Raw genomic sequence first — 11,815 nt, forward strand, 5'->3', positions numbered from 1 at the left:
AAGAGACTATACTCATAAAGAACATAACTTATGGCATATGTTCCATTGTTAATTGAAAACTCACAGTTAATAATTTTGGGGAGGAACCTTTCAGGCATGCAGCATGGCATAAAAAGGTAATGTTCTTTATATAAATTTTAGAGGTAGCACATATCACATGAAATGCTCAAGAGTTTACGAGCAAGAAAAAAGGGCAGGAAAAAATAAAATTCATGTGTACCCTATACAAGCAAATAACTCCTAATGAAACTCATTAAATACAAACACATGACTTTCATTCATTTGCATTTTATGGTTCTTTTTAATAGAAATTAAATTAGTCACTTAATGTACATAATGTAGTGTTTGTTTTCCAGTCTTGTAGCTTTTCAACATTCAATTTTAAGTCTCATGGGAAATGTTATTCAGCATCAAGATGTGATTTGATGAATGAACAGTGTCACCACCAACTGCACTTAACAGAAGACCGAAGAGTTGGAGTTAATCTGCAGCTAACAACATGGAGAAATGAAAGAAACACAGACCCACAATAGTATCAACATGCATTATTAGGCCAAGATTCAGAGTTAACCCAACCCACACAGATTCCTTCTAAACTGAGAGTACTCATGGAAAGGGATGACTTTATCGAGATCCATAGCTATAGTAGTAAGGTTCATCAGGGCGGAATCCATAAGCTGTGGCAGGGCGTCCAAGAATGCCAACTGGTTGGCCAAAGCCATCCACCCCAAGGCTAAAAAGAGAAAAAGGAATGGTAAGCTATATTTTTCGTCACACATCCACAATGCAGGTCATGTAAGAGGCCTAGAATTTTACACCTCCAAGATTCTCTTCCTAGCAGCGATAATGATTCATGTGGCTATCATTAATGTCTTCTTTTTTCTTCTTTAGGTTAATACAGCCATTAAAAATGTGTATAATAAAATATGCACTTGTTAACTGTGTTAAAAATGTCAGAAATCTGTCAGCAGGTAATATTCAAAGAAGAATCAAATCAGAAAGGTGTTAACAAATTATTTATATATGGCTTTTATGCCAAAATATGAAAAGATTTTACATGTTAGCAATTATCAGTAATATATTGCTAGGGAATGATAAAACTGTAATAAAGTGAGTTTTGCTATTTATAGTAAGATCTCTTTCATATGAAGATATAGAATTAATCCACTATTAGTTAGGACATGCAATTTGAATTACAGTAGTGAATTCTCACCCAGGGCCAAGTCATACCATGAGTCTGTGACTGAAAGAACATGACAAAGAATTCTACAAAATTTGAAAATTAGCCAAATTTGATCTGCAAATCCTTCTTCTGAATCCTCAGTACAAAAAAATTACTAAATAGTATATATTTCTTTTGAGTGACAGCAAGACAATTATAAATTGTGGTTCAGCTTTTTCTATAGAAGTAACAGAAGCTCAAAGATAACGTTCAGAGTTGTAAAGACAGCTTGAAACATGGATAAACTTTATGATTACTTTAAAAAATTATTCTTTGGTCTGTTAATAAATTATTTAGAGGAAAATTAGTTCTCCACAGCCCTTTTTAAGGATCAGGGAATTATGCAACACTTAGAAAAATGACAGAATATTTATTTTGCCAGGCAAATATGGCAGCTATAACATGCTCATGCATAGCTCATGCAGTGAATGCTGGTGAGCTTGATTTCCAATCAAAGGAAACCACTTATAATACAGAAATGTAAACTTTGAAAAATTATATTTAAATGATTTAGGATTATTTGATATTGTACTAGTCGAGTCAATGGAATGATCATTTTTCTTTACCAGAAAAATCTCAATATGATTAAACAATATATTCACATAGGCACTAACTTCTTCTAAAAGTGAGATTAAGTTGAAACACTTCACAAGTTACTATTAAAGTGTTAAGGTTTTAAATAATGTGCGTGTGTATGTGGATTAGGATAGAACTAAAGAGTAAATTTAAAGAATCAAAATATATATTGTTCATATGAAGCTACTCTTCAGGAAAATGGAATTTCTGAAATAAAAGTTTCACATTAGCATTTGTACTAAGTGATTATGAACAAATCAAACCTTTTGGGCTCTGTTTGTATCAAAAACTCTGTCTATAGTTTCTCTAGGTTGGTTGAAATTTTTGTCTGCATTTTATTTTGAAATGGTAAAAATATAAGCATCCTTTCCTACTTTGGTCCTATGGGAAGAAAAGTTAAATTTTGTGATGACAGGCAATATTATTTTAGAGTAACTTAAAAGATCTTTCAGAAGTTAGCAGAGTCAATGAACTAAGAGACACCTGTATCAGTTGAAAATTTGAAAGAAAGTTGTTGAAAACTCTTCTCCTGAAACACTAAGGCTAACAAATACTCATATATCTAAACAACTCCCAAATTATATGTGTTGATTATATAGCTTGTGGACTTCAACTTGTTCCTTCTTCACCTTTCTACTTATTACCTGCCTTAAACCACTCTTTACATATTTATTTTTTTTTTTTGAGACAGTCTCGCTCTTGCCTGGACTAGAGTGCAGTGGTGTCATCATAGTTCACTGCAACCTCAAACTCCTGGGCTCAAGTGATTCTCCTGCCTCAGCCTCCTAATTAGCTGGGACTACCGGTGTGCACCACCACGCCCGGCTAATATTTCTATTTTTTGCAGAGAGGGGGCTCACTCTTGCTTTGGCTGGTCTCACACCTCCCAGAGTGCTAGGATTACAGGTGTGAGCCACTGCGCCCAGCCTCCTTACACTTTTTTAACACCTCCTCTGAGGTTGAGTGGCAGCAGACTTGGGTTAAACTCAAGTTAATTTTATCCTTGTTTCTCAATTTAGGGGCTATGGTGAGATCTTTTTCAAGAATTTGGAAACAAGAGGCTCAGGAGATTAGTGAAAAAATATGCAAAGGCATTTACAAAACCTCACAGAGGATATGTTAGCAATATCACTGTAATTTTATCTAAAAGAAGATGATCCTCAGAAGGGAATTTGAAAGCCATGGTGGCACAGAACGAGCTTCTCAGCTGCAATGTTGGTAGTAGCAACTCAAGGAATTACTTGCTGATAAGATGACCTATAACACCATCAGGAATATCTGACCTTTTTGGTAGGCTTGTCTTCATTGAAGAAGGGGACTTAATAGATTTTCAGAGTCTGGGACTATTCTACATTCAAAGTGCACAACACTCTATTTTTTTAAATTTTTATGACTAATAAGCAAACTTCCGATCATTGTTTTCCTATGTGGTTTGCCAACAGGGTAAAGAATAAACTAACACATTACTCAATCTGCCTGGTGGTTATACCTTTCATTGTAAATTACCAAATGGATATTGTTTTTTTTCCTTTTCTTATTCTATCATGTGCAATGTTGATAAGAATCTATATCCATAAGTCAGTGAGGGACCAACCCTTGAGCACTGATGAGTCTGAGTTTCTGAACCTGCAAGTTTCAGGTCTTGAATAGTACAGTCTTTAAGGTCACTGTGGAAAAGTTCTATTTATGCAGTCACCAGTTCACCCAGGGACATCTATGTATTAAAGTGCACAGGACATCATTTAATTTTCTGAACTTCCATATCATTTGGGAAAAATTTTCAAGAGAAAATTTGAAACTGACTCTTTTTTTTTTCTTGAGACAGAGTCTCACTCTGTTGCCCTGGCTAGAGTGAGTGCCGTGGCGTCATCCTAGCTCACAGCAACCTCACACTCCTGGGCTCAAGCGATCCTTCTGCCTCAGCCTCCCGAGTAGCTGGGACTACAGGCATGCGCCACCATGCCCGGCTAATTTTTTCCATGTATTTTTAGTTGTCTGATTAATTTCTTTCCATTTTTAGTAGAGACGGGGTCTCGCTCTTGCTCAGGCTGGTTTCGAACTCCTGAGCTCAAACAATCCACCCGCCTCGGCCTCCCAAAGAGCTAGGATTACAGGCGTGAGCCACCGCGCCCGGCCGAAACTGACTCTTAAAATGAGCTTTTCTGGAATTATCTAACATGTATCACAGATCAACTTGCTGTTTAAAGAAAAGAATATTTTTTGACATAGGTCCTAGGTCCTTTTGTATTACGGAAGATCAACTATACCCATATGATTAAATTCACTGTGAAACAAAATAGTCTGCTTCTTTAATCTCTCTCATTCATCTCTCTCTATCTAATACAGTGGGGAAACTGGGCTTTCCAGGGTGCTAACACCTGGAGATAAGATATTCTTTTGGGATATGTAGACACTTAACTCTACTTTCTCCCTTGGGATAAGGATGAAGCTTTGGTAATGCTGAGTTTGGTCCAAAACCAGGAGAGCCTAATAATAAGTTTTCCTTTAAATAGGAGCAGACAGATTCTTTATGTAAGTTCTTCTGGAAGGGGGATAGAAACCACAAATATAAAAGGGCAGGGTCTCAGCAAATACTGTATTTTCCTGATCCTGAATGACTTGACTTAGACTAAACAGTATCAAACACACTTCTATCCCTCACTGGGGACTCCGAGGACCCAGGGAAACTAAGCTGTGATATGCTGTATCTGCTCTTGCCCTGTGTGACCATTTTGTTTTAGATAAGAGTTTGTATTATTTGGCTATTTATATTGGAATTTAATCCAATCCTGCATTGTGTGTGTCTCTGTATATACGTATTCTCTTTCCGCTACTCCTAATCCACATAAAAAGTTGTGTGTCCCCCTAGATTAGCATATGCCACTACTGCACTACTTTTTCTTTATAGGACTAGTTATTTAGTGTCACTTAACTTTATCCTTAATGTTTAGATAACAGATTCCAGAACTCTGAATTACCAAAATGCAGTATCTCCTCTTGAAAATACATAATTCTGGCCCAAAGAAAATGGTTATTGCTCATTGTGAGAGGATAACTAGGAATGATAAGGGAAACAAATCTGCTATTAAGTTTTATGTTCTAAGAACAGTGATTTTTGGGTAGCTAGAAAGGAAAATGACAAATTCTTTAAAAGTGAAAAATTTTATTTAATATCCAACAAATATAAAACCACATCTAGAATCTGTTTTTAAATAAACAAATTTAGAATCTAATTAGCATTCAGCAAACAGAAGACTGAACTTTCTGTAATATTTACAAGACTTCAAACAAACTTTTAACAACATTCATTAGAATGCTAAACCTGACATGATTCAGAGCAGAAAAAAAGACATCTGTAAATGACAAGTGACGCTTCACATGCAGCACATTACAAGGGATGGCAGCCACTAAAGAATCCTACTTCTCAGGCTCTTATTAAATTTCTGTGCCAGAGTTTGCATTCCTGTAGAAAGGGAAAAAAATCACCTACCTCTGGCTGTTTGTGAGGCTTAATTAGTGCATGTTTGTAAAGCACTTTGAAATCCTTGGATGAAAAGTGCTGCATAAGTGAAAAGTATCATCATTATTTTATTAAAATTAGATAAAAGCAACACAAGTCTTTTTCTTCTTTTAAATTCCTAAGTCAGCAATATGAATGCAGAACAAGTAATAAATATATTAGTGGATGCTACAAAAAAAAAAGAATAAATTCAAGCCAAATTCATTTTTCATAGGTTGATAGAAATCTTTGACTTGGAAACATTTTTAGAAATAATCTCATCTACAGTTCCATTCACAACATCCTTGACAGGGTCTATCCAGCTCTTATCTCCACCTCCAGAAATGGAGTGGTCAGTACTTTGTCAAGGCAGTTCATTCCCTTTACGGATACGTCAAACTGTTGGAAAGTTTATTACACTGATCTGAAATCAAGTTCAGTTAGTCTTAGAATTACCCTCTGGAACCACACAAGGAGTCTAATTCTTCATTGATATGATGCTTTCACAACTGTTTTACTCAATCTTCATGAAATAGTTTTAAAACTTTATCATTTCATTTGCTCACTAAAATGACTTTGATTTTCTAATGTTTATCTTCAAATAAAGACTTGAAATTAACATAATACTTATGATGTGGTCTGAAACCCACATAGAATATAATGAGGTCCTAACTCTGACCCTCTAATGTACGCAAAAATGTACTGATATTAAACACAAATTTTAAGGAGTCATTATCACAAAGCTGGCTAACATTGAGTGTACATGTATGTGTATAATTGTGAGTGTATACACACAAACACATACAAATTTCACTTATAACTACCATGCTTAACATCATCTTTTTAGTTTGAATCTAGTCTTTGGGGATTCTATTTTTCTAAAGACAGAATCTTTTATGACAATATATTTATAAATAGGCAATAGTGAGTCTTAATAACTACACATTCTTTGTGATCCATAAGGTAATGTTGAAGGCTGGAAATCCTTTGGAATTGTCAAGTGAAAGGACTTAACGTGAGCTAACTCTCATGGGAAGAAACTTTTCAGAATATTATAGAACTGTATAAAATGATTTGTTAATAATTTTCTGGAATACTTCATTCTTTTTATCAATTACTCCAACATATTGATCATAGAGTCAAAATCAGTAATATATATCTTCCTTTCTAAGTGTATTACAAATTGATCATCAGAGTGATTTTAGCTTATGTACGCTTTGTTATGGGAAATTTAGGTCTATTTTAATAGTGATTCTTTGTACATCGTTCATCCATCTATCCATCCATCCATCCATCCATCCACGCATCCAAATAATATAAACGATTATTGAGTTCCCACAATGTGTTAAGTAATGTGTTTGATGTCAATGTAAAGAAACAAAATAAAAAAGTGGTGCTGGGAAGGCAATAATAAATTAGACATGTTCCCTGACTATAAGGATTGGAGGCAACTAACATGGAACAAATATTCTGATAATGATCTGATGCTGTATTATCCTAGTACATGAAAAACTGCTACAGAAGAATCTTGGAGGCCAGAAAGTCTTTGTAGAAAATACTGATTTTAATGCATCTGTCACTTTCTAACATTATATTTTGTTATTGTTTTTCTCTCCTATTAGAACGTAAACACCATGAAGCGCAAGGACTGTCTTATTCATTGCTGTATCCCTAGCATCTAGCACTGTATCTGGCATGGAGTGGGCATTCAAAAGTATTTTAATGCAAGAATGAATGAATCTTAAAGGACAAGTAGGATTTCATAGGTGAAGAGAGAGAGAAAATTCCTGATAGTGGAACAGTGTGAGCAAGAGAAGTGACTGAAGGGGAGCAAACGGTTTTTTATTGTTAATGTCTTAGATTTATGATGTAAGCAAGTGGCAGGAGATAAGATTAGATTCGATATTAGAGCTTTTCATATACCATGCCAAGAACTGTATGCTTTTGCAGAACTACCAGTGGTTTTTTAAGAAAGAAAACGACCTAGTCTGTGTTTTAAAAAGGTAATGGTGGCAGGAAAGGGGGTTGAGAGGTAAAAGCATGGAGAACATTTAAGAGATTATTCTGGCTGTCCAAATATGAAGTAATGAGAGCCTATAGATGGGCACTGGCAGAAATAACAATGATCAAATATGCTAAATTTAACCACAAAGAATGTTATCTTTTCTCTTTTGAAAAATTTTTAAAGTTATACCTTTATGAGTTGGGAACTGAGAATAAAGAAGGAAAAATTTTAAACTGGTTGAAAATTCTAAAGGTTATAGTTGATTGGAATGAAACAATTTTGTCCCTTTAGTATGGAAATACACTTCATCAAGTAACTAAGATGCTGTGGTAGTCCATGTAGACAAAATCAGATTGTAGAAGCAGCTTGCCTCTGTATTCAACAGAAAGGACTGAATTATTCTGGCAGAAGAAAACATTTTCTTCTTGAAATTTTTATAGTGAGAAGAGACATAGAGATTGAATGAGATAATGATTATAATACCTGACATTAGTAGGACATATTGTTTGAGATCTTAATGTTTGTAAGTTATAGATCGACCACTAGATGGAGAGCTTGTCTTAGCACTGAGTGTCATGTACTTTTACAAAGTTTTAAAGCAAGGATTATCAAATTGAAACTTCTTAGCATATTTAACATTTATAGAAGTAGTTTCAGCTTTCTCAGATAATCACTGTCCTAGTTTTATAAATGTTAAATAATTTAATTAGCGCTAAATAAGAATACCTATCAGTTACATGCAAATGAGTCTGTGAATGTGGGCGCCTAAGAAAATAGGTTATAAGACGCTGATTGTCTTGGACACTGAAAAATGTAACGTACATGCATGTTAAAGTACTATTACTACACCATAGCTTCTACATCATAGCTTCTAACATTTTCATTGAACTGATATCAATGGTATCTTGTGTTTCTATAAATTTATATGCAATAAATATATATTTTAGGTTGCTAAAAGGTATTTGGACTTGAACCTTTGCATTATTGAAAAAATAAAATCCAAGAGCATAGTTAAGCAGTCTTCTAATGACTTTCACCAATATATATGTCAAGATAAGCTGTCACTTTTCATTTAGTTTCCTCTATTCTTAATCTTTTACATAATTATAAATTTTGCTTTTATTATGATGAAACTCAATGGCTAAAGCGTTTTAAAGAATTATATTTTTAGTGAAATGAAACTAATATTTTTCCAAAAATCAAGGGCAAATTATATAATTAGTGTGAGGCCATATTTAAAGTACTCATCTGGAGTTTATTAAAAAAATTTCTTTTAAGAACGTTTGTCAGTTCTAAGGGGAAAAACACCACCTTGGGGACAGATCCTTTCAATTTAGTTACTATACCTAGATGGTTCAGATAAAAACTAGTTTGTATTAATGATGAAGGGACCATGTGTAAAATAGTCATTGATTTATTCCAAATGATAAAGAAATTCCACTTCACTGATTCAATTTATACTTCTTCTTATACATCTTAATCTGTTGTTTAACCCATTTGCAGAGTCTATTTTAATGATTATATTTCTTATGTAGAGATGTTATACTTGGTACTTTTTTTTTTGAGACAGAGTCTCACTCTGTCACCTGGGCTAGAGTACAGTGGTGTCAGCTTAGCTCACAGCAACCTCAAAGTCCTGGGCTCAAACAATCCTTCTCCCTCAGCCTCCCAAGTAGCTGGGACTCTAGGCACACAACACCATGCCTGGCTAATTTTTTCTATTTTTAGTAGAGACAGGTGTCTCACTCTTGCTCAGGCTGGTCTCAAAATCCTCACCTCAAGTGATCCTCCTGCCTTGGCCTCCCAGAGTGCTAGAATTACAGGCGTGAACCACTGCGCTTGGCCACTTTGTACTTTTTAATACTATATCATCATTGCATTGTTTTCTATTCCTTTGTATTTATTTATTTATTTACATTTTATACTCTCATTGAGATTCTTCTGTTAACTCTAGTTCTTGGGCACCCTAATGTTCTTGTTGTTGGATGGCTTGTCTTACCACTGAGCATCATGTATTTTACAAAGTTTTAAAGAAAGGCTTATCAAATTTAAACTTCCAAGTATATTTAACATTGATAAAATGTGGTTTCCATTGCTTTCTCTGATGATTTTCCTATACGACAGTCCTTTCTTTATATACTTTGTAATGTTTTATTGTGGGCTCAACTTCAGGTTTATTTTTATTTTTATTTTTTTTCCTGTCTGTTGGCCCTTGAGCTGTGGAAATATTTCTACAGAGAGGTTCCGTATTTGTTTAAAATATATCAGGGCCCTGGGGGTTTCACTGTCTTGAAACAATCTGAATGGTTAATTTCTTGACTGCAGTTCCCTGAATTAAATACACGCATAAAACCTACGCATCTGTACAGAACAAGCTTGTGGTTTCTCTTTATCATGGGTGACTATCCTCCCCTACTTTGGGCCTTGGCACAGAGACCAGTTTTGGCCAAATCTCTGAGCTGGTAAATTAACATCATCCAGTCCTCTTTTCAATTGATGAGAAAAAGGAAGCCCTATGAAGTTCAAGGAATTCAGTTCCATCTTCCTATAGCATATACTCCTGTGGGTGGTTCTTTCGCCGCCCTCCAAACTGGAGTATTCCCTTTCTTTCCTGTGAACTTGGTCATATACGTTTTTGTTACATTTTGTCCATTTCTATATTATTTATATAGGAGTGGGTCCATCCAAGTTACCTCAGTCTGCATCTTGCTGGAAATCCTTTCCATTTTATTCTTATTTATCTGCTCTGCACATTCAAGGAAAAAATTTATAAACCTTAGACTCCTATGACTCAAAACTGGCTTTCTTGAGGAGAACAATGACTTGAAAGAAATAACTGGAGCCATTAAACGATATTTTATTTTTTCTTATTTGTAGCTAGTAACAAAAAAAATACCCTAATTAATAGGTACCTAATGGAAGTTGTCAGATACGATTATCGAGCTGAAGTAAATATTTACTCAAACCTATAATGGTCTCAGGCTTTTTATAGCAATCTTTTAATGGAGGTATACCATCTAGTCATCTTTAACTTACATTTTTTCAATTAAGTACAAGGACTTCTTGAAATTGGCAGTTCTATACTATCAAGCAATGCCTCATTTCATAAATGTTAAGGGAACTTGCTGAGTGGCTTAAATAACCCCTGGGTCAATAAACTGAGTCATTAGCACCTCCTTTAAATAATTGTTTGTCTGTTACTGGTTCAACATTTATATAATCTGTCATAATACCTTGGTTTTTTAAGGTACGAAAATTACTGCTGTAGGCTTAAAGTAGAGAATATCATGTAAGTAGCAATGTTTTCTCAGTGATAGTTTAACTATACTGTCTGGTACTGAGTGAGTTAAAGACTGAACACCACAACTAATTACTATGTAATGCTAACCTTAGTTGCTGGTTCATTTTGAGACTCTTTAAAATATGAACTGTGTATTTTACCCCTATGCACTCTCTTAATGATTTGTTTTTTTAGACTGAAATCACTTCCAGCCATCAGTTATACTTTTGGTCTCTACATATGCACTTCTCCAAGCATAAATATTTCTTTTTCCTATTGGTCTGCCAGCCCTGTCAGAGCAAATTTCACTTTAAACTAAATGCTATGATACTTAAAACCTCTTGGATTACTCTGGCTGCTAGTGTGATCTATGACCTTCCAAGAATGACAGCTGAACTTTCCAATTTGCTTATACTGCTTGGGGAACCAGAAAGCACATGCCAAAAAGGAAAATGTTTCTGATGTTGAACAGAGAGGAGAGTTCTTGTTGGAGGTGGGGGTGGGAGACTATTATTCCAAAAATCAAGGGCAAATTATATAATTAGTGTGAGGCACTGTTTTACTCAATCTTCATGAAATAGTTTTAAAACTTTATCATTTCATTTGCTCACTAAAATGACTTTGATTTTCTAATGTTTATCTTCAAATAAAGACTTGAAATTAACATAATACTTATGATGTGGTCTGAAACCCACATAGAATATAATGAGGTCCTAACTCTGACCCTCTAATGTACGCAAAAATGTACTGATATTAAACACAAATTTTAAGGAGTCATTATCACAAAGCTGGCTAACATTGAGTGTACATGTATGTGTATAATTGTGAGTGTATACACACAAACACATACAAATTTCACTTATAACTACCATGCTTAACATCATCTTTTTAGTTTGAATCTAGTCTTTGGGGATTCTATTTTTCTAAAGACAGAATCTTTTATGACAATATATTTATAAATAGGCAATAGTGAGTCTTAATAACTACACATTCTTTGTGATCCATAAGGTAATGTTGAAGGCTGGAAATCCTTTGGAATTGTCAAGTGAAAGGACTTAACGTGAGCTAACTCTCATGGGAAGAAACTTTTCAGAATATTATAGAACTGTATAAAATGATTTGTTAATAATTTTCTGGAATACTTCATTCTTTTTATCAATTACTCCAACATATTGATCATAGAGTCAAAATCAGTAATATATATCTTCCTTTCTAAGTGTATTACAAATTGAT

The 11,815-nt window shown here is 34.4% G+C and overlaps 1 protein-coding gene across 1 annotated transcript in view; it reads right to left on the reverse strand.

The window, feature by feature from the left end:
- Positions 1–270: 270 nt before the first annotated feature.
- Positions 271–11,815, reverse strand: part of KIFAP3 (kinesin-associated protein 3) — a 209,250-nt gene continuing 197,705 nt past the window's right edge. The window contains exon 16 of the mRNA XM_012657714.1: positions 271–733. Coding sequence (XP_012513168.1) covers positions 625–733 — 109 coding nt within the window. The 3' untranslated portion in view covers positions 271–624. The remainder of the gene's footprint in view (positions 734–11,815) is intronic.

The sequence above is a fragment of the Propithecus coquereli genome, unplaced genomic scaffold (assembly GCF_000956105.1).
Source record: "Propithecus coquereli isolate 6110/MARCELLA unplaced genomic scaffold, Pcoq_1.0 Scaffold56, whole genome shotgun sequence".
NCBI classification, from domain to species: Eukaryota; Metazoa; Chordata; class Mammalia; order Primates; family Indriidae; genus Propithecus; species Propithecus coquereli.